At 37.2% G+C, this 25008-nt stretch overlaps 1 protein-coding gene across 5 annotated transcripts in view; it reads right to left on the bottom strand.

Moving 5' to 3' along the window:
* The window catches only part of bach2b (BTB and CNC homology 1, basic leucine zipper transcription factor 2b), a 100516-nt gene that overhangs the window by 63454 nt on the left and 12054 nt on the right, over positions 1 to 25008 (bottom strand). Inside the window, exon 1 of one of the 5 annotated variants that reach the window (XM_015354915.2) lies at positions 5488 to 5684. The exons of the other annotated variants lie outside the window; for them this stretch is intronic. Coding sequence (XP_015210401.1) covers positions 5488 to 5490 — 3 coding nt within the window. The 5' untranslated portion in view covers positions 5491 to 5684. Of the gene's footprint in view, positions 1 to 5487; positions 5685 to 25008 lie in introns of those variants that run through there. 5 annotated transcript variants of the gene reach the window in all.

Genomic DNA, 25008 nt, shown 5'->3' with positions numbered 1-25008 from the left:
AGCTACAACATGACAGAAGACACGATCTGCAGTCTGAATGTGAACAAAATCTCCCCGAAAGATAAAAAAAGAGATGTTTAGTGTGTAAGAATTCAGTCCCTTAGGCCAGTACTTGGTAGAAACACTCTTGGCAGTATTTTTGGATAGGTGTCTACCAGCATAGCACAGTGGGATAGTCTAACTTCTGCCCATTTTTCCTGACATAAAATGAAATAAATTTTATGACAAGTTTGTGGGATACAGTTGATGGACTGCAATTGTCAAGCTTCAGCACAAATCTTTTGGATTCAAGTCAGGTCCTTAACTGGGCCACTCAAGGACATTTACTCTCTTCTTTTCAGACCACTTCAGTGCAGCCTTGATCTTGTACTGCTGAAATAAGATTTTCTGACCCAGTTTTAGATTATTGAGTAATTCGATAGGTTTTTCCCTACGACTTTCCTGTACTTTTTTCCTCTCAATCTAGACAACCTTCCCAGTTCCTTCTAATGAGGAGAATACCCATAACAAGATGTGTGATAGCTGTGATGGCGCTGACTGGGGGACATACTTTGTTGGACTTGAAATAATGCTTTGCATTTGGACCAAAGTGTACACACAGTAGGTGTTTTTAGCATCAGTTTGGAGTAGGCAATGTATGTAACAATGAAATAATCTAAAATTCCCTTTCTGCTTGTTATTGTTATTATTTATTAATAATAATATGATTTATTTATTATTACTAATAATTACTAACACTGGTTTGACACCTACAAATTTGGAATAAATGCCCAGTAATAAAAGTAATGAAATGACAGTCTACAGAAGTCAAGGAGTTTTGGCATTAGCCATGGTTTCACAAATTGTTACCAGAGCCACAGCAAATATGCTGTGTGGCAACAATCACAGAAGGTCAGTGGTTTGGGTTCCACCTGGGTAAATAATTACGTAACTTAATTATTTACAATTCTTTACTCATAACCAACAGTTTAGAACTTCAGTCAATCCTGTTTTTCAAAACGCCTTTTGTCACAGCGGTATTTTCGATCATCGAAATGTGTATGTTGAATTTTTCTTTGGAACTTGTTGAATCCTGGCACTGCGCTTTCAGAAAAGAAGCGGGCTCGCTTCAGAGAGTGCAGTTCTACACAGCTACAGCAATAGCAGACAGCAACTACCCCAGGGCTGTTCCCATGGAGACCACAATAGGCTGCACACAGTGACCTCACCAAGCATTTCCTAAATTTTACCTACATTCCAGAAAAGAAATGTCTGCTGCAAAAAAAGAGTCTGAAAATTCTGTTATTTATCGAGTTATTTATAAGGATTTAGAAATATAGCCTTGAAGGCCTGCTAGCCATTTCCACTATATCAACAGTTCCAGTAAATATTACGTAGTTTTGCGGCAATCTGCTTAACTAATCTCCCTTTTTTACAAAAAATGAAAGGAAGCAAATGTTTATGAGAACACAGCAATTAATGTGGAAATGTTATGTTTGCAGCTTTAAGATACAGTTTGTTTCACAGCTGTTCCACAAAGGCTGGAGGGACTAAGTGTCCTCGATTAATTCCTCAACTGCATTTGATTGTACTTGTAAAAACATGTAAAACATTTTACATGTGGTAAAAGACACTGCCTGATAAAGCTTATAAGGTCACTGTTGTTTACACCTGCTATGAGCCGGCACAACCACCTTCACCCAGAGAATCACTAACAACAGATGGAGGATTATGGCAAAAAAAACCAAACCATAACCCCTCCATCTCTTCCTCAGTGTCACGTACATCTGGTCAAGATTCTAGTGATTGTCTGGTGTGTGACACTAGTTCCCACAGAAAACATTTGCATGAAAACTGGCAATTTACGATGTGGTTTAAAGTAGTAAGTCATATATTCAAGTGTCTGAAACAAAGATGTATAAAGACAAAATATTTTTATATATTAAAAATTTACCTTATTCTAGTGTTCTCAAAGGGAAAAGAATCATTTTACAAGCTTATTAACAAGGTGTTTTCATTTATTCTGAGCTACAGTACATTGCTCTTAAATGGATTGGTTGCTCACAAAATAGAATCATGCAATATTCATTACCTAACATTTTATTACTTAGAAATATGCAAACCTTAACTGTCTTTGTCAACTTGCCTCTGAACTGCCCTGAGATTCTATATAGTTTGAAAGACTTGTTACTTACAGCACATATGGAGATCTAGTCATTCTGGAAACACCAAAAGTGCTGTCACCGAATGGTTAACCATGGAGAACAGTATGTCAATAATTATTTTAAATATTTAAATATTAAATATTAAATATTTAAGGTACCAAATATCTTTTAAGTGTACTTTTCCAAAGAGTTCCAAATGCAACAAATCTCCACCTGCATTGTGACCAGAAATGGCATTCTTTCACAGCATTAGGAAATAGTCATAAGATGTGCTCTAGGAATAGACTCCCTTCAGCAAACGTTTTTGTTACTACTGTACTCATGGTTTTATTAATAAGATAAATCCCTCACCCAGAACTCTGTGCCAGTACTGTTAAAACCATTAATTAAAAAAAAGATATACTTGAAAACTTCAGACTTATTTTCCTTCAGTGAAATGTATCTGAAGGCTTAAATTCTGCAGTGTTTTGATGTCACAGTTACTTTTATTACCCTGTTAAATTTTCCAAACTTCAGTGGGAACGTTCTGCACATATTACAGCATTTATTTCATTGTGAGATTCCTTTTAATGTAAAACAGTTTTTTTATTACAGATGAGTTACAATATTAAATAAGATAGTAATGTAACCTAAATTCACTAAATGTATATTTGACATATACTCATATTACTTCCGTAATATATGCTAATACATATTAATATTAAGTTTTAAGCAAGCTAACAAACTAATATGAATTGGGATTAAATATTTTACCTTTTCTCATCAACTAAAAGAAATATAGGCCTAATTCATTTTATGTTATATATTACAAAGTCACAAAAGACATCCATGGTGAGTTTTTAGAAAGCTGTATTAATAGTCTCCTTTACTGAAGTTCAGTTTCCAAGGTGATTAAAGAATTTCTCCTTTTTACCTCAGCAAACAGAATCAAAATAGAAGTACTTTGCTACAAGGAAAGTAAAAAAAAGGAAATCTGTCTATATACATTAAGGTACTCCAGATGACGGCTTCTACTATGCATAAAGCTTTCTTTGTAATCTATGGTTTTCCAACATCAACATGCTTTCAACGTGGAGTGCAAAACCAAAGATTTAAACTTTGGGAACCATTACACCATGCACTACTCTAACAAAAAAGTTTTTGTTTTTTTACCAGAAAACTATACTTACACAGTATAACAATACATCACATCAGTATATAGTTCCGGTTTATAAGAATACATCAGAAGTTGAAATTTCTCTCCACATATTTAGTGCAATGCATTCTAACTCAATGGCTCCCATGATGCAGAATACATCTAGTCCTCAGTTCCACCATCCTTGGCAACTGAAAATTTGACTGGATGTACCAGAGGGCAGAAAACCCATTTCACCATAATCTCAGGATGGGTTTTCGCATTAGGATGTGAGAAGACAGTGCTTCATGCTTCCCTGTCAGACCTATTAAATCATCAGCCATTCAAAAATGTATCCTCCTGATCAAGCCATGGCCAACTATGCCAAAAAGAACAGCTGACAGCTACTGAACCATGTCATGTTGGGGAGTCATCCGCAAAGGTGTCTGAGTATATTACCCCTGTCACAAGAAGGGTCCCGCGGGATAATTTGATCAGCATGTCGGTATACCGTTATTTACCAGTTTTTCCAGCCATGTAAAAGGTAAACTTGCACAGTGCATTTTGTAGAATGTCTATTATAATCCCCCGCATTTAAATAAACACTGATAAATTATCTGGTGTCATGAAACAAAACATTTAAGACAATACAACCAGTGCAATTCCAGATGAATGCCATTTGATTTTTACAGTTAGCACTAGTTGTACGACTTCTTCATGCCATGAAATATAAATCAGCCACTTCTTGCATAAACAGTCCGTAGTTGATATTCCCTTCAGATTCTGCTCAGACTACATATGAAAGTGCAGTTAATTTCAAAGAACGTATTAAGAGGTGTTAAAAAAGTTCAGTAAGTTTAATTTTAAATTAGATTTTTTTTTCAGGTTTTGTGCCACCGAACTTATTTACATTTAATTCAATGACAAAAGAAAACTTAAAGTCAAATTGTTACAATGCTCAGCTATAACTTACCATGCAATGAAACATTTGAGATCAGTTGGATCATAGAGATGTTTTTTTATGACTGAAGACATTCCAACTTAACTACATTTACCATGAACGCAGAAAGAAATCTGGTCATCGAAGTTCCAGATCTCAAGTGACCGGACCTTAAATGAATGAACCGCACAAAAGAGAATGTACATTTAATGTTTTTTTGAGAATGTGATGAACTTGTTCTGCTGGGGTACAGAACAAGGGAACAATGCTATCTATCCAAGTCAAAGGTCAACACAGAATTGTTGACCGCATCCCCTTCTAAATTTGCAACTAATGTGGATCTACAGCAGTAGACATTTGTTCCTAACCTCTGTCACCTTTAGCCTAACTATTAATGTAATCCTGGGGCATGGTTACAGCCTGCAGGATTCCCACCCCCAAATACTTCTTTGCCAGCAATGTGTTAAAATAAATCTTTGCAGATGTCCCCACCCCTAAGTGTCTGCTAGACATTACCTTATACAAGACTGACTCTGCTGCATTCCTATGTCTGTTGCCTGTGACCAGATTTCCTACACTCCCCCCTCCACAGCCCCCTTTTCAGTCTCACTGTGTTTTTGTGTACATGATCTCACATGACTCAACAAATCCATCTGCCTGGAGTAGGCTAAGTTCGGAGCCTTCCCAGGAGGGAGGAGAAGAATTACTTTGTGGAAGAGACCTGGAGCTCTGCCCTTTTGCTGGCTCAAATTACCCGCTTGTCAGGCCTGATGGATTTGGCTAAAAATAAAAGAAAGCGGGCCATGAAAAGCAGATGAATGAGCTCAGCAGTTCCTTCGATAACACACATCGGTGTTGCCCAGACCTTCAGAACAAAGATGTTTCAATACTGGCCATAGTTAAGAGCCCCATGTCAAAAACAAACGTCCATTTTCCCAACAGCAGAGAGAAAGAAAAAGAGAATGCATAACGAATGAAAGCTTAGCCAAGATAGTGGGAATTTTTTTTCCCTACCATCATGCTTTTTTTTCACAGAAAACAGAAAAGTAAGCCTCTAGACTTGAAAGAAGGGGGGGGGGGAATCTAAACACAAAAACGGCAAAAGCCATTCGCTTCCTTTTGTGTGCCAAGTTAGTGCTAAAGTCATTCCAATCAGTGAATGCTCAGCACTCTTTTGTGTGTAGTAAACACTAAACCTGGCACAGATTTACAGACTGCAATGCACTGTAAATGCAATGAGCAATGCCCTGGCTCAGGAGGTTCTTTTAAAGTATTTTTTAGCTGTTTACCATATGCTTTGCTCCTCAGAGGTCCGTGCGGGTGTTCTAGTCTGCCATCTGGTTCCTATCTCTGCTCTCAAGAATAGTAGTACAGTAACAGCAGCAGCAGTAGTTTCAGTAGGTGTCAGAAAACGTTCCGCCAATACATTAGGCCACCCGAGTAACCGGTGGGTCCCCACTCCCATTCAGCACTTCTGAACAAAACCTAACTTCATACGTCTCCCAAGGCATTTACTATAATTATTCAGGAATGCAGCGTGGTGTTGCAGAGGGGACGAGGGGCAGGCAGATAATAGCCCACCTCACAGCCGAGCTAGATTTCTACACACATCGAAGCAAAACCTCCTCCACACTCAACAAAAGATAAAAAAGGCAAATGCTGATATGTGATAGTGCAAGGTTTAAAAATAGATGTGCTCCTGACAGATACAGCAGATTTTTATGGCCTGCCAGCTACTCAGTTTACACTCCAGTGAAGTAAGCCTGAAATTATTCAGTGCAGCTGAACAAAAACAGCACTGCAAGAGTCTTGCATTTTGAATCTAGAGAGGATGTACTGCTTAGATTATTTTAACAGTACGACTGGAAAAAACAGTAACTCACTCGTTAAAAATCTCACTCGGCTTTAAAGTCTGCACCTTATCGGAACAGAACTTCCAAAAAGGAAAGTACATATTTTGGTATAAAGTCTAAAGCACAGTCTTAGTGTTCAGAGCCCCAACACTTTCTGAATTATTATTATATACTATGAATTACAGTTTATAGTATGGAAGTAAAGCACTCTCTCAAAATGTGTTTCTCAAAAAAATGTATTTTTTTCTCAAAAAACTAATTTGAAACATCAAAACAGTTTAGTTTCACCATTATAAAAGCAATAAAAAAACATTGTGTGTCATAAGCTACATTTGTGCCTTTTAGCTCAAGTATTCAAGAAAACTTTTTCAAAGGGTCTTTGAAAATCATGACATAGAGACTTCTTCTATCCTGATGTGTAGTTCTAAAAAAAAATGAATTAAGAAACCTTTATTGCAGCTGTATCTGTGAGTAGATCATGAAATTATTTGTATGGCTCAGTCTTAAAGCAAGACCTTAATTCTAGACCTCTAGATAGCCCTCTTCTATTACCTTGCTCTGTTTATTCAACTACAGAACTTGTGTGAAAACTGTTTTTAGCAGTATTTTTTTGTACAGGGAAAATTAATGAAACTGTATTATTCTATAAAAAGGTACTTATCTGTGTTTTACATTTTTGGATCACAAAAAAATAGAGAAGATGCTGTCAAAAATGTTCCATCAGCAGAAGATATATATTTTTTTTCCTATGGACTTCATACATAGAAAAGAAAAAAAACCTTGGAATGTACTTCAGATTCAGGAAGTCTGCTAAACATTCTATTTTGTCTGCAATTCATGTTTAAAATAAAGTGTCAGTTATCTGTACCATCACATGGGAAAATACAGAAGTATGGGATATAAATGTGCATTCACATATTTTCAGAACAGAAACGTTCTGTAAAATCTTCGCTTCTCAGATTCCCTTTTAAAAACCACTGGAAACTCAAAGCTTGCCATCTAGCACAATCAAACATTAAGTCAGCAAAGAACTCACCCCGACTCAAAGTTATCAACTGCCTAAAACGCCTATAAATTATATCCATTTTACACAGGGGTTTCACCTAAAAAAATAAGAAAATAAACGTTTGCCTTTTTGTCACAGCTCATTGCCCAAAGCTAAATTATAAAGTGTCTCTATTCTTCTCACTATTAGTTTTAAGCAATGATCTTTGAAGCATGTGGTTACTCCTACAAAATAAACATTAAGCTGTACGCATCACAGTTTTCTTAAATATATGACAAATGCAGAACATAAAGCAAGAATAGAAAGACTAGAATAAATTAGTCTAAAGACTAGTTTAAAAACTATATAAAGAATAGAAAGACTGAAAATATTAACTTGTGAACTGAAAGTTAATTTCACAACTACTAGTGACCATGCTGTGTTCATTGCATATTAGTCATTTTTCAATGAAAGAAAGAACAGAAAATCTAGAACTGAAGTCAGGTGTGCCTGTAATATGCAGTAATATTTTTCTGGGATATGGTGGGATATGTTACAGAAACGCTTGTCCTTTTTTAAATTCAGTAATAACGGTTTTCATTAATTTAACACTCTTTCATACGGTCATCTTTAGCTTTTTTTAAAGAAGATGCTCAAAAATGTTTGGTTACGTCTGTACACAAATTTGAAAATTAAATACTAAATATTTAGAATACTAAATATTTTGCAGTCGTCATTCTAACCACATCTGGTTTAAAACTGGATGTAAATGTAGTATTACTTTCACTCCTCAAACACCATTCGGCCATCAGGATGTGTGAAAAGTAAATGGGTGGGTTAATCTAGTTCTTTACAATGCTAAACAATCCGCGTAAAAGAAATCCCAGAATTAATAGCTAAGTACTCCTACTCAGAAATGCAGTAGCAACCTAAATAAAGTATATGCAGCTTTGGCTTGGAGGGACAAAACAATAGACTCTTTCACTCGCTGGCTAATGAAACCAGCTGCAGTGTCATGAAGGAAAGAAAGCATTCTTACACAGTGTCTATATAGGCTCTTAGCTGTCCTCTAGAAATTGAATGAAATAAAGGGTGACTCCAAAAAACAAGTTTCTTGAACAGTTTTCTCTTTATGCCTTGAATGTGTTGTGAATGCAGAGAGACTTTATTCATTTAAGAAGCTGTGCAATCCTATAATAACATAAACTCTTGAAAAGCAGGTTCTACAAAGGTTATGAAGCAATTTCAAATCTGAATGTTTTATGTACAGGCTGCTTGAAAAGACTTGGATATTTCTAATCTTTTCAATTTCATACTGTTGTTATCTTCTACTGAAGATGGGCACCACTTTTCAAAACCGATTACATTGCTCCTGTCAAGAAATCAGCAAGAAAAAAATCTGTCAAGATAAAAAGCAACCAGACTCACTGCTGGGAACAGACAGCTAAAACTCTAGACTTTAAATCACAGGATGTTTGTTGTACAATGCACCAACCAGGAACTCATTCAGAGTACTGTGTTCATTTCTGCTCACCTTATTAAGAAAAAGAAAAAAATATTACTGGAATTAGGAATGTGGTATCAGTTGAGGGAAGAGGGACCAGATATACTGTCGGCTTAAAGAAATATCTTCCAATGACAGGCTAGAACAAAGCTTTTTTTGGTTGTGAACAGAAAAAACTACAAGGAAACCCGATTCATGCAGAAACAATACTGAAGTACATTCAAAGCTGAGAATAGGAGGTACTTTTTTACACAAAGTATTGTGGAACTATGGGACAATACCCAGCCATGCTGTTGAAGAGAATACCTTGACTTTCTTTAAGACACAGCTGGATGGTCCACATGGATTAATTAGCTTTCCGGCAACCAAATAGTCTGAATAGCTCCTTTATTACTTTAGCAATTATGTTTTAAGGTCTCAGCTAATCCTGATAGACCTGTATTGTACAGCACAAAAAGTAGCCTTTAGTTACGTGTGTACAGAAGAACAAATTACGGTCACAATGAGGAACACTTGACAATGAGTCAACTAAATGTGATAAGTAAATGTCCCGAATTAGCTACAGTAACACCTCAATTTAGCTGTTCATTTACTAGTCTACCTTGAGATGCTGTGATCACGTTTCTGCAAATTCGGATCAATGTAAATGAAAGATTGATAAAAGATAAGCTTCGTTTCTTCTAGCCACATTAAAGCGTACAGTAGGGTCTCGACAGCTGCAACTTCAGCATTTGCAAATTCACTTCCTCGAGATTCAGGCTGGCCAGTGAGGCCTTGGATGGAAGAAGAGGAGAGGGGGATGAAACGGAGCCGAAGGCTGGAAAGCGCAGCTTTCAAATCAGCTGTGGGACAGACAAAGATCGAGAGATGAATCTAGTGAGTGAGCCTCCCCCTGTCCCCTGCCCAAGCACCCACTACCCAGCCGCAACTCAGCATGTTTTTATATTGTACCAAACGCTCCTGGTCCTGTGTCAGCAGTGTGGGGAATGACAGGTTGGAGACGGCTTTCTCCACACTTCCCTCTGACAGTTTCACTGCTCCTTTTGTTACAGTGGAGTGTGCTAATCACACAGGCAGAGAGAGAAAGTGCAGGTATCCACTAGACACAGAGGAGGGATTCATGTTGTTTAACTGATTACTATACGTTTGTCATTACTGTTCTGTTTTAGTTGATTAATGCATTATTACTGTAATTATCATATATAAAAGAGGGTTAAATTTCTCTTTTAACCATACATACTTTATACTATAGCACATTCTGCGATGGGATGGGGAGGACTTGGTTATTTGTGAATTTGGCTGTTTGTGAAGGTTCTCTGCACTGAAACCTCTCAAATGTCAAGACCCTACTGTATTCATAGATCTAACAGATAAATTAAATTAAATGGATAAATTAAATACTCAGCAAATGTAAAGGTTTCAGAGCTTAACGGTTTTATTTGGAGCTACAATTCCGTTCTAAATGGAACTTTGCATGTACAGCGGCTAGCCTGCAAACAGAGCAACACAATCTTCAGGACACTCCAAGTGCAGTGCAATCCTTACGATTACCCCTTTATACCGAGTATTAAAACTTACAAGCTACATCAGAGAGGGTTAACGCCCGCTGCACCAGGGTTTCCATCTTCACAGTAACTGCAACCCCTCACTCATCACCACCCAGATTCATCCTGCAAAGGCTTTCAAGGGACCAAGCAATGAAGACTAATCACAATTCAAAACTCTAATAATCTCAAAACCGAAACTGAAGCCCTTTTCCTGCAAGCTCATATCATTGTGAGCAATAGCTTGCTTACACATAACAACCTGTGTGAGAATGTGACTGCCCATACCCATGCCTCTGCTACAGTAACTGTGATGTTAACCTTAAGCCACAGCCCTTAACCATAATGCTAAGACACAGTGATTTTGTTAAAACGGTGCCTAAACTCTACAAGAGGGACTGCAGAGAACCACGACTTTTCACAGAAAAGTTCATATCATATTGGACAGACTTTTCTAAAAGGGAAAAGTTGATAAAAATAGTTGAAATATGAAATATGATGCACACAGTTTAGATTATAATTGCAAGCCAGAAATGTTTAAAATGTTTATTCATTCTTGTAAAAGGCTGTCTTAAAATTAGAAGAGGGCACAGAATCTCATTTTTATTTGAATAAGGTGAAGTTATCTACTATTTGTGAATCAGGATTGACTAAGTGCTGTTGGATTTTCTTTGTTAAATATTGTCGCTTTTAAAGAACAATAACAAAACTAAACAAATAATGTCTGAATTTAAGGTTCTGCTTAAGCAAATTATGGCGTTAAATAAAGGCATAAAAATATACACCAGTTATTTTTCAAACACCTGCAAAGGAAGTAACAAAGGAAGCATTATTTCCTTTCACAGCTTAAACAGTCTCTAATGGAAGACCCCATGGTTTACATTTAAAATTCAAACAAAAATAATTTAATATAGCTATTAACAAATGGTATACTTCTATTCTATTTTTAAAATACTCAGTGAAAATAATTCAATATATCGTATATACGGTAAACTCCTTATTCTAGAATTAAACCACCAGTGTTTCTCTGAAATATTAGATGTCATAATTCCCTGAAATGTACTGCTGTAACATCAAGGTTACACTTGACAATTGTGGTCTCTCCAAGTATCTATGAACTTTTAACCTTCCTTTTTTCCTAGGGTTCCTGAAAACAGATTATTTCTGTACAAATCTTATGGGACATGACTGAACACAATCTCCCTGAAAACCAACTATGTGGTTTGCAGTGCACCTTATTTAGTGAACACTCAGTACATTTACTGGAGAAAGTGCTTTTCAAAAATAGGATGAAAATGTTGTGAAAATAAATTAAATCATCACTGCTTTATACCTCTATTTCCCTAACCACATAGAGCTGTTTTAAAAGCTCATTTTGTTCAATTTTACATGTTTATTTTTTAAGTTGAATAACACTAGCTGCTCAGTACAGCCAATATATGTGCACAAAATGAATTACTCCCTTCCCTAACCAGACAAAGAGATCCAATACTAAAGCTGGAATGTTCTTCGGTAATATGACACCACATTGTTATTATTTACAGATAGGAATGACCAGATCATATGTACACAAGAAGAAAACTGTTGAAAGGGATGTTTATCTGGAACACTATTTTATGCCGTTGGCTTAATTTGGCTTTGTTGTAAATCCTGACAGCTTGACTGGGAATGACGAAATGAAAGTTCAAGTTATATGATGTCAGATTTAAGTTCCCCAAAAGGGGCATTATTGGGACAAGCATGTGCCCTTTGAAATATTCTAATACTTTTCCAGGAAACCATGTTTGCAAGTCTTTTGCCAGCACGAACTACTGCATGTAATTAAGGAGAACATCAAGTACAGTATCTGCAAGGATACAGCAATGTCAGGACTAAACCAATCAGATGGTGGCCACAAAACAAAAGGAACAGAAATAAAATGTAATGTTTGACAAAGACCCCCACCACCACCTCCATTTTAAACTGTGGAAAGGAGCATTGAATGTTTCTTCCCATTCCACATGAATAAAGAATTTCTCATATTCCATCTAACCTAATACTTTAACAAAAGAGGAATTCTCATAGGTCATCTATCATAATACCTTAACGATGGAGAAAGTCTCACGTCATCTATCTTCATAACTTAACAATGGAGAAAATCTCATATCCCATCTATCCTAACAGCTTAATGAAGAAGAAAGAGGAATCACGTGTCTTAAAAAAAAATCAAGAAAAGGAGAACATTCATTTTATTACAGAGACACAAATCCTGAAAACTGGAAAAAGACAGCTTTTCCTAGAAAGTCGGATTCCTCCACTGAAAACTTTAGTAGTAGTAATACACACACAGACCAAGTAGTTTTAAACCCTGACAGATCATCAAACACAAAGGCAGGAATTTGGAATTTATTGCCCACATACTGTACATCGGAATATCATGAGCATATAGCAAATGCAATATGCAGTCTGCAAACTCATAGATATTCTCACATGAATTGGCCAAAGTCTTCCCAGCAATTAAATTAAAGAACAGGATAGAGAGAAGCAATCTGCATGGCTCTGTGGCTAAGGATCTGTGCCTGTGCTGGAAGGTTGCCGGTTAAAATCCCGTGGCCAGCAGAGGAATCCTACTCCGTTAGGCCCCTGAGCAAGGCCCCTAACCCCAACTGCTCCAGGGGCGCTGTATATTGTAAATGGCTGACCCTGTGATCTGACCCCAAGTGTCTCTCCCTGTCTGTGTGTCTCATGGAGAGCAAACTGGTGTATGTGAGAAGACAAATTCCTAATGCAAGAAATTGTATATGGCCAATAAAGTGATCTTAATGTGGAGGCGGCGACAGCCAACACCAGACTCAATATGACTCTTAAAAAGAGTCCCTATAAGCGTGGTGCACTCATTTGGTCCAAAAGGCCTCCAGCAGTAGAAAGTGCAGGATCCCTATGTTAATAACCCAAAAAAGGATAATTTCCCAGCAAGTCAAGCAATTACTCTGATGACTGATCAGAGTAAGTGCTCTCATCACCTGACCAGTCCGGAGATCAGACAGGCCACAGCATCAACCAGGAAGCAAAGAATTCCTGGTAGCTCCAGCAAACCTTTCGCCTGCATCAGGGTGCAGATCCTTTCCAGGGCTACTGCACAGAAGGGGGAGAGAGAGTCAATGACCAAACCATCCAGCCAAGTGCTTGGATTTTGTTTTGTTTGGCCATGTTATTCTGTTGTGTTAAGCTGGTAAGCAGCTTAGTTGCCCGCTTAATAGTCCCGGACTCGAAGGGGCATGTCAACACAGCAGAGAAGGTGTGAGGCCTTTGTTGAGGAGTCTGGTCGGGCATCTATTCGTCTTTATCGCTTTGTCTGTGCTGTGATAATATAAGGAGTGCTGTTTTGCACCTTGTCGCTGCCTCAGCTCGTTTAATTCCCCAGTTCCTTACATGTTCAAAGAGTCCATGGCACCAAGCCACCCCACATGATGTCAGCCTTACGACAGCAGGTAAAGAGCTGGTTGCGCTGAAGAACTGCAGAGGAGTGGAGTGGAACAACTGTTAGTTGAGAAGCCCTTTGCCCGGTAATACTAAACAGACAGAATTCTAGATGTCATCCACGAGCACACACACATGACTTCAGGACTGCCAACCCAGGGTCAGTTCAAGAACCTTCCCCTAACCTGCTGAGCACTCGATAACATCTGCCCTGACTACACCTTTCATCTACTGACCCACATGTTAGAAGAGGGCACTTCCTCAGATACCGTTTTTCATTTCATCAGCAGTCACCACTCTGAAGATGAGGCCCCGCTGCCTCTTCCTTGCTCAAAGCTTAACTGAAGTCACATCTCTGAGATGAATCCCTGGGAAATAATTCATTACCTACTATAACCCATGTGATATTTTTGTTATCTGTTTGAAAAAAATATTCAAAAGAAAAAAAACTCATGTGGTATCTGAACAACCCCACCTCAGTTTATATTAAATCCCTAGCTTAAATAAGCATTTCATTGCACTTGTGCACATGATAAAAATAAAAAACGAACTGATTATATTATAGAAGAAGGAATTAACTTTTAATTCTATTATGTATCTACACCTTGAGAGATCCCTAATTGGCTTTAATATGCTTGCGGCTATACTGTTAAGATGAACCTTTCACTGCTCTGTATTAAAGCTCTGAAAAGCACATTGAGATGGTGTTCATTAAAAGAATGCATTCTGTAAAACAAAGACTTCCAGAAGTGCACTTAAAAACCACGATTGGCTAAGTACTTCAAATAAAATGTACAGAACATAAACAGGAAAAAACAGGTGCAATTCTCAGGCACTATGGAGACACGTTCTAGCGTTAAAGACATTTCAGCACTAACAGTTTTTTAACAATGGTCAAAACAAAGCTAGATGGCATTTCTTGAGAGAAAACTTTCTGACATCTTAATTAGTAGTTATTAAACTACCCAACACAGATACAAGTAACCAAAAGCTGCAGTGTAAAGCAACTTTTGAATAAAGCCTACCTTTTAAAAAAGATGTTACATCACTTAGAAATAGATCTTTTTATGTAGGCCTGCATGACACGACTGTAAATCAAAACAAGCGTACCTGAAAACACAGCAACATAGTGTCATTTACTCACAGAGCATAAAGGAAGAATGAAATAAGTCCATGTCAAATACTTACATTTATGTTTCACTTTGTGATCTTAATATGTAAATGTTGAACACAATGCTGCACCGGGAACCCAGAAATTGTAATGCTCGATTTGAGCAAGAGCACAAAGCATCACGACATAGACACCAAACAAACTGAAACATAGAGTGGGCCTCTCAACGTACAGGAAATGAAGGCACCTTTGTCATGCTGCCCACTTACTGTAGTCTCCCAGTTTCTCAGACTACGTTAATGGAAACACTCACATGCACTGTGGGCAGTACCACTTTCTTCTTTTGGTACTGTGGGAAATGTGTGTGACAGCACATAATCTTTGACAGTACATAAAAAATAATAATTACTTTATATATAAACCACAGCTTAAATACTAGCTTTTAAACCCCCCTAAATATTGTAACTAATGCCTATACTGTATGAGATTTCAGAGTACAGAATCATAACTAAGCTGTTACTTAACAAGTAAATAGGAAATAAGGGGATAAGTAAATTAGCTTTGTAAAACATCTTAATATATCCGACTGCATTCTAATGCATAGGATGAAAAAAAAATCATTATTAATTGCAGTAAATTATTAATGTTTCCCGGTTTTATTAATGCCAAACATCTGGCAGATTTATGTGCAAGATACTGAAACAGTCCACTTTTTAAAAGGGGAAAAACCAAAAGAATGAGTAATTTTGTAAGGGGCAAGGGAGACTCTCAAGCATTTCAAGAAAGACTGCAAAGAAATCACAGACAAAGAGAAAAGCTGTCTCTTCTTCCTTTACACAACAAATTCTCATACCAAAGGAAAACAGGAGAGCGAGTCAATAGATTCCTCTCAGACTTTGAAACCCTTTAATGAGGTCAGAATAATCAATAAAACATTTTAAATGTTTCTAAAGAAATTGAAGTTACCAACTCCACGAGGCTTCATGCTATTTTAGAAATGAAGCAAATCAGCAGATATTGAAATTAAACAGATTTTTGTAATCATATATATATATAACAATAATGTCTATAAAAAAGTGCACATTGTGAAAACACCAACAAGGAAAAATAAAGCAGACACCATCTAATTTGCGAGTGGTAGCTTGGCCTTCACCTAATGCAGATGAACACACTTAAACCACAAAGTTATACCTTAGGCACAGAAGTACTGTGGGAATGCTGGACAACTCCACAGCATTTTGCTAATTTTTCATTTTAATACAGCACTGATTCGTATGCTGATTTCAGACCAATAAACCTACTGTATCGAAAGATTTATTCATAAGAGAATCCAAATTGATTTTGTTTGGGGCACTAGAAATTACATGGTCTACTATATTCAAATAGGTCTCCACAGCACAGAACATTCTGTATTGGTATTGTTTGTGAAGACTGGCTTCCTCTTCAATCACTTTACAATGAGGTAATGTAAGTTACCACAGCTGTCTGGCTGAACACTAAGATCCTAAAGAATCAGACATGCCTCTTTCCAATGAGATTCATCGAGAACGTGCTTGGTAAAAAAACAGTCGTTGTTTTAGCCTGATATGCAATCATCTTCTGTGTGTGCTGTCCTGTAAATAATGATTTTCTAATTATACTCATTGTCAGTTAACATGTCTCTAATAAAATGTACAACTAAAGAAATCAATTAGTAAATAACAGAGAAAATTCTTTAAATCATTAGCAGAAAGTTATTTCAATGACATAATTTGCTCTAGAAAATACCCTTTCTTAAAAGGGACATTCTGGATTTTCTGCATTACAGTAGTTTCTGCTGTCTGTATTAATAATGGCAAAGGTAAAACACAGTATCAACTATTAATTTTACGTGCAAAAGAAAGAAGTAAACATCCTGTTAATAAAAATGTAATGAATTACAAAACTTCTTTAGGTGAGGGTAATATTTAAGCCAAGTGATTATACTAAAATGAGGAATATGAGACTAAAATGTGTAATCCTGTCCATTTTGTGCTATTTTGTACATTTCATTGTGAACAAAACAACAATTCTTAGTATATTCAGTGTTTATTATGTGGAGTTTCAGCCTGAAACATATGAAACAGAATGTACACACTAGCCTCAGTTTCTTCACTTTCTTAATTGAACATTTAATTATCTTATTTTTAAGGTCTCATTTTTTTAGTGTACAAAAACAGCAAACCAATTTAAAAAATCAAAATGTAACTAAAACTTAATCTGTTGATAACATTGAAAAACAATGAAATCACAAAAAACAGGAGAAACAACAGTTTACTGGTAACAACAAACTGAAGTCTAAGTCTCAAAACACAGGAAATGCTGCAGAAATATTACAATAAATAACTGGAAACAGTTTACAAATTGTTGTGGATGAATTCCATTGCTGTTCTTTAACCACTCCCTTGCAAATGTGCACATGTGCCTGAAATTTGTGATGCATCAGTTTGTTTGTTTTTTATTGGCAAGAAAACATCTCGAGATTATCAATAGGAAGATTTTTTTTTATGACAATAGAACATTGCTTACTTTTTCTATACCAAAACTAGTGCAGCTCAGGCAAAATTCACAAAATTTAAAATTACTTTTAAGAAGGTAAATTTAAAAGTTAAAAATAAGAGTTTTTTAGAATATCTAATGAACAGGAATTATTTACTGTACATGTGCATTTTTGCACAGAATATATAATGGCATTTTCTTTTTTAGAAAAATATGAAGAGGTTGATGCTTGAGGTAGACTAATGAAATTAGTAGAAATACTTCAAATTGAATTTTAGGTAAGTAATAATCAGTCTAGAAGAAGTATAGAAGAAGTAACTGTAGGTGATTCTTTTACAATTTCACCTACTTTACTTTTGGAAAATATACTTTTACACAGAACATGACCTTTCAACCAACCATATGTTCTGCTAAAATTCAGGATCACACTTCTGTCAATCTATCTTCAGAAAATATAAATGTATAATGAATCAAAAGGAAAATAAAATGGCAATATCCGGATTCTCTACATAATTATTCAAGACAAAAGGGAACTATCTTGCAGAATGCCAAAAGAAATGATCTGCCCAAATTTAACTCCCATGTCAAGCAAAAGTTATTTGATTACAATCCAACATAGGTGAAACAGTTTTTTTAGATAATTTCACAGGAAATGGACTCTTAAATCATTTACAAACATGTAAAGAAACATTTTAACTGAACTAAAAAACACTGATGCTTTTCTAAGTACATACATCTTCTAGTAAATTACTAGCTTTGATCATGTTGGGGGAACTGTCATGGACATTTTCTATAGAATACACTATTGTGATTTTTAAAGGCAAAAGCTGCATTAAACATCTACATTTCTGTCAGTAAATATCTATAGAGAGGAAGGAAAATGGTTAACATTACTGTTTGTATAAAAAACCTAGTAAGGACTTTTAGTTATAGGATAGCAAGCCTTTTCCATAAATTATCAATTTGCCATTTCCATTTCCAGTTATTTACTTTGTAATAACTACAAACAAAAAATTATATTTGGGTTATTTATATTTAAGTTCAAATTAGACCCTTAACTTAAAGCCTTTCTTATTAGTTTACAAAAACATTACTAGAATTCATGCTTTTCTGCATCACTGATAACCTGAACAGAGGTTAGACTGTGTAATACTTTCCATATGCTTCTATAAGAAATCATATATTTTTGCTGTCATTGTTTTCTCACTGATCTCTGCATCAATTAACTGTGGCATAGTCATATACGTGACCATTTTATTTCTAGAAAATAATAATGTTGCTGCCCTGATAATTAATAATATCAGCACGTAAGTTTTTACTGAACATCCACACTACTGCCCTTTGTGACAGCATGTGTGATCTCCGATGTATCAGTTCTTAATTAACTTTTTAGTCAATGGAAATTACAGATGACACTGGAAAACTAACAGCTAAAAAAAGACAACCTTCTTTCAAAAGGCAGACATTTGAATCAGAAATATCAGTGCCTAATTGAAACCTGACATTCCTAACGTCGACTTTGAATACAAACTCAACCTTATCATGAGGCATTTAACATATTTTCCATCCAATAAGGTCATAGAGATTTAACACCCTCTTTCCGTTAAAATAAAAAAAGCTTTATTGTGTCATCTGTGAGGGCTGCTGAACTTATTGGTAGCAGAAGCACCTCAAATGTGGGTAACTGACCTTTGATGAAGATGCACTCTGAAAAGGAGGGGGTTATGTGTACATGAAAACAACTAACCCTTCTAAACACTGAACATTTTTGTGAGCTTGCACAAATACTGGAGGAGAATTCCTTAGTGTTTGGAGTCTGATGCAGAATGATTTTGTTTCTGTATTATGTAATGCAGTCTGCAATCAACTGATACAGAAACTCTGTCAGCAAAACAAAAAAAGCATGACTGACAAGAGCAAAAAAACAAAAACACGACTTTTGAAATTACTCTTGAAAATCATCGCCTAACAAGAACTTAACATCCTGCTGAGTTTCAAAGAAAACTCAGAGGTATCTCTAAGCAGCTGGTATGATGAGCACAGCAACGGCTTGAACATTTTTGTTCCAACAAGAAAACTTCGGAAAACGCCTAGAACAGTCCACTACATACAAACCGGTGTAGAGGGAAGGAGGAGCTTTTTCTATATTATTTTTATTTGTTATTAATAATATCATCAACAGCAATTCGGTTTACAGCATACCCATCATTAATAATCAGATAGCCAATAAGGCAGCACATCATGTCCACTGATACAAAGAAAAAACAGATGACAAAATATTGTAATGTAAATTACATTAGAATTGGTGATTTTCGATATAAGACCAAAGGGGTGACCAGATCTTCCAAAGATGTTCAGGTCTCGAATGGAGATCATATGTTCTTCATTACAAGAGAATAAGCCATCCCAGAAGAAAAACAGACCTGTCACAATGTTGTTGGGTCCTACAGTACAATACAGCTCTTTAACTGTGTGAGCAGGAGATTTTAATAGAAAAGGATCATTCTCTTCCTGCATTTCACACAAAAATTTCAGAATGTCATAGGCTCCAAACTTAAACTAAGCTAAAACAATAGAACGTAACTAAACTGCTGCACTGGTCTCTGCAGTTCCCAGACCATACTCCCTCCAAAATGTCTCCGGGTGAGATTTGCAAGAGAGGGGAGAAAAGGATGACTCTGACAAGAATAAGCATAGGACAAGCTCCGCAGGCTGACTGGGACTGAATTTACAGAATCGGAGTGCAATAATCGGCAAAAGAATTTGAATCAATGATTCCTTACTGCTCAATGCGCACTGCTTTCTCTGCCCATGGACTGCACTTCTAACCTATACCTGCTTCATGATTTTGTTTTACTTTTCATTTGTGTGTTTTACTTATTTCTGTTACAGTATTTGAATGATTTTCCTGTATTAATGTATTTTTGTAAGCTGTCTTAGAGAAGGGAATTGGATGGGTAAATAAATAACATTATGACAAAGTTCAATATGAATGTCCAGAGCATATACAGATCTCATTGCTAGTGAGGAGGACAATTTTGATGAGAAACATCTGCAATAAAATCCAGGTGAAACCTATCCTCTACTGACGATTCTTTTGCAGTTATATGAGCATAGCTCCAGTTCAACAGCTTAGCGATTCTTCATTTTTTATGAAGTTGTGTTTCACCAAGTCTTCCAGGTAACCTCTTTTAATTTCGCCTGCCAGTGCACATGCATTTGCTATTTCAACTTGTGTATCTCTCTGGAGATAAAACAACAAAAGCAAAAAGAGAACTCATAAAACTGTGTGCCACGAACCGCGGGTTCTGTCGCTGAAGACAGTCAGATCAAAAGCAGTGAAAAGCCACCGCAAGCAAATCCTGTTGATCTCTGTGTCAGGAGATGGACCGGCGGGTTACAGTACCTCACAGTGTACGACACAGGAAGTGGGCGCGACGCCCTCCTTCAGCTCCCCCTCCTCCTCCCAACCACCTGTACAAGTCTCACAGGATGCAGACGCCCCCCAGGTCCTCCCCCTCCCCACCTTCGCGCTCACAAGACTCCATTTCCAGCTGCATTGTAAAAACCACAGATTGCGCATTTAAAAAAGAAAAGAACTTTCACGCTTCGTTTGTTTGTGATGACTAATCTGCCCATAAAAATATATTTTTTTTCTATTTAAAAAAGCACGGGGCTCGCTCGAATCGAACGAATTCAAATAAAACGAGGGTGAACTCAATGTTAGCCTTTCAAAATTAGCATACTACAGTATAGTGACTTTTCCACTCCCCTGGGGGACACTGGTGATAGACTCTGTCGGACGTCTGATAGACAAAAAAAAAACATTCTGTTCTATATTAGAACTGTTGCATAGATTAATAATGCTCAGTTTGTGTCTTCTTTGTTAGAATGAAATCAATGGCTCAATAAGGTTCTTTGACACAAAATGCAAGTGTAAAATAATTCTTTGCCATTTTGACTATATCATGAGGTCATTGTCGGACTGGTGGCATATTAAGAGGTAATTTACTTATTTTTTAATGTAAAACCAGGGTACCCTTCATTCTGAATTAAGCCATTAAGATCAGGAAAAATAAAGTTTTTTGACACCTTTTTTCACTTCCACTTCTCAGATTATACACGCTTTCTCACTTCCACTAAACAGTAATATGCCCTCATCTGAAAATATGCTGGGCCCCCTGGAGCTCATGTCATTTTTCAGCAATTAAGGTTTTGCTCATCATCCGACACACTGATAAATCACAGGACCAGCTCTTACGAACTACTTAATAAGTATGAATAAACATAATGAAATAGCAAATCTGTTTGTCCGAGTGGCTATGTACTGAGAAATCCAAACATATCAGGCTCCAAGAAGTTTTGATCTGTATGAAACCCCACTCTACCTCAGGAACACCAGCCAAGTCAGCGAGTTCACAGCGCTCACAGAACAGCCCTGGCAGCCAGACAATAACGACGGAGCCTCAGGGTCATCCTGGCCCCTTTCTTTCCCTTGCATTTCATAACAATGACCTCACTCCTGTTCCCGGGAATGTGCCGATTGTTTTTAAATATCCTCTGCACTTTCACGTGCAGCGCTCCCTCCCCATCCTATGAAAACCTCCGACAAACGAGAAGGGGGAAAAGAAAACAGACTTCAGCAGGGAAAAGAAATCTTGAACCTGCCACTTCATTCACGTGGGCTTTTAACCGATGGTGCTGCAAGTGACAGTGGACAACTCAGCAAAGCGTCTGTAACCCTGTAAGAGTCAGAGCACATGGGGAGAAGATCCAGCTTTTCAAATTTGTAATTTTTGGCAACAGTAGAAGGAATCTGATGACGAACACTACTGCCAGTGCACAGGCATACCCAGAGCTGACATTTTCCCATGCACATACTGAAAACTTCATAGGCTGGCCTCCACAGATACCGAAAGACGCTGCATGACTGGACCTGGGACATAACTCAAAAGACAGAAATGACCGAGACAAAATTCTGAAAAAAATGATTTTCTATCATCACCAAATATTACTTTACATTTACAGATATAAATCAACTTAAAATTTAAAATTGGACACAGATGTGTAGACCAAGATAATTGCTTTTTGCTTGTATGTTTTGTACCAAATGTGTTTTTTTTAGCTTTTGTCTGCAACTCACCTACCCCAAAACATAACTTATTCAGCTCCTTCACCACTAGGATCCTTCAAACCCTCTCTAACTGACCAAGTTAGAACATGACATGAAAAAGTAAACATTTCTAGAATCCGTGAAAACAATATTCACGTTGTTGTTGTTTTTTCACGTGAGTTGTCAAAATTGCACAAGTACATTTTGAAATAAACAATTTGCAGATAGACCACAACAAAAAACATCTCATATTTTCCAATTCTGGGGTAGCTAAACTGCTTCACTAACCACAGACTCTGCAGGTTTTATTAATAGTACGTACAATATTGACATGCTAGAAGTGAGTCATATGTGCCGGCAAAAGTCAGTGACACCCATGTACTCCCTCACACATTTCCTCAGTCTCTGCAATGTGGTTTTCAAAGGCGACATTTTATGACAAACGTGCAAAGCACCTGTCCTGAGCAATAACCTCCTTCCTTCGTGCCACACTGGCATCTCCATGCCCAGGTGAAGCCAATCATGTCAGCTACAAACTTTTCACTGCAATTCTCAAACGCGATAACTAAATAAAAGACAGGCGGAATGATCTTTTATCCTCACTTGGTAACTCCAGTTGGAATTACAGAGATACAATAATGAACACAAACTTCCCAAATCGCATACAGACAATGGAGCAACACAGCATGTCGGTACTCTGTGGAAGCTGTGGCAGCTGTGCAGAGAAAGGAAACTTTGATTGCACTTTCAAGAAAAACAACGAAGAATCTGTCAATAGCAAGTGGTCACTAAGGTTACAGTGGCTCTATCCCACATGTGACTCAGCAGCAAACATAGGAAAATGCTGACAGGTTGTATCATTCTAATCTTAACAGCAGCACAAACACCTACTTGTTCAACACAAGTTGAGAACATCAATAGAGACACCTCCACTGAGTTCCTGTTTACAAAGCGGCACACTCAAGAACTCAAAATAAACAAGGCTAATTTCTTAAATGCTTAAATAAAACACTTGTGCCACAGTGACAAAAATGAATCACCCTCAAGGAACTTAAATGTCACCAACACAGTGCTGATCTTTCTTGTAAACAGCTTTTACACTGTGAATCCTAAAATAAGAAAAACTTGACCATATTCCTTTAAGCTATTTTGTTGGCGTTTATGTATTGACTTACAGATGCATGTGTGGGTTAAATACCATTGAACACAGAAATGCCCTTTGGAAGTATGCAGTTACGACAGCACTAAAAGCTAATGTTTTGAGAAAGCATTCTGATTTTAAGTACTACTGGGCAACTGAAGCAGTTTCAGTACTTAGGAAAACAGAACATCTGTTTCTTTTAGCGTTTCAAAAGTATGATATGGCAGATAGAATCAATATAGCACAAAGCCACAGAAGCGACTAAGCACCATATTAATAGCAAGCATCAGAGCTTGTACCAGATACACACAGAAAAATCCCTTTCTAATATTTTGCTTACTTTACTAAACCATGTCACTTAATTACCTGAATTCCCCTATTTGAAAAAGCAAGGGTTTATTAATTTAATACCCAAAAAACAAAAATATTCTGCAGTTTCTAGGGAAGTTGTACATACTGTACCATTTGCAGTTCATTTTTACATACTGCATTACCCCAATGAGTACTGCACTTCGGTGGTGAATGGTTGATGTTGTGTTTTATCCGAATTGCTTTGGGATTCTTTAGGAAGAAAGATGCCACACAAATGCAATGAATTACTATTAACAGGTATCTGCTTCAACCCAAAACATGTTTTTGTTATCCATGGAGGACTTAAGGTTTTCACAGGCAATCTAGACTTCAAATAAAGCCAATAGATTGAATGTTTCATGGCCTTTAGCACAGAGAGTGATTTATTAATGTGTACAGGAATTTCTCGTTTTTCTCAAATTTAACTATTATTTCATATTAACTGCTCCGGCAAAAAGACTTTTCAAAAAGTAAGGAAAGAAGAGCTCTCATTGTTAAAAACAAGTTACGCTGGCAAGTTTGACTAAAGCATTGTAATACCATGGCCGGCTCAGTGATGTAGCCCACAGAACTGTACCACCTGTTTATAGTAATTCCTAGGATCGGCTGTCCTATCTATACACATGGAGAAACACCGAGGACATGATCGTATGCACAAAGGCCTCGACAATGGCTGAAGTTCAGTGCTGTCTCACGGAGGTGTCCACCGTGTCATGGGAAGAGGTGTGGGTGGGGTGCAATACTTTTCATACCGGCAGGACTTGAGATGAGCAACAACCTGGACATCCAAGTACCCCCTCAACAGACGAGAATGCTTGGAAGCTGTGGAAGTCATGGAAGACCGAAAAGTGAAACCTGCTCCCATTACATGCAAATGCATGCAAATATGGCCAACAGCCAAATCACCCTGCAACTCACACCTGGCAGCCCACTGAAGCTCAGCCTGGTCAGTACCTGGATGGGAGACCTCCTGGAAAAACTAAAGTTGCTTCTGGAAGAGGTGTTAGTGAGGCCAGCGGGGGGTGCTCACCCTGCGGTATATGTGGGTCCTAATCCCCTAGTATAGTGACGGGGACACTATACTGTAAACAGACGCCAACCTTTGGATGAGACATAAAACCAAGGTCCTGACTCTCTGTGGTCATTAAAAATCCCAGGGAGTTTTTTGAAAAGAGTAGGGGTGTAACCCCGGCCAAATTTCCTGGCCAAATTTCCCCCTGGCCCTTACCAAT

Source organism: Lepisosteus oculatus, chromosome 2 (genome assembly GCF_040954835.1).
Source record: "Lepisosteus oculatus isolate fLepOcu1 chromosome 2, fLepOcu1.hap2, whole genome shotgun sequence".
Classification (NCBI taxonomy): domain Eukaryota; kingdom Metazoa; phylum Chordata; class Actinopteri; order Semionotiformes; family Lepisosteidae; genus Lepisosteus; species Lepisosteus oculatus.
The sequence above is the reverse complement of the archived record's forward strand: the minus strand, read 5'-3'. Positions and strand labels throughout refer to the sequence as shown.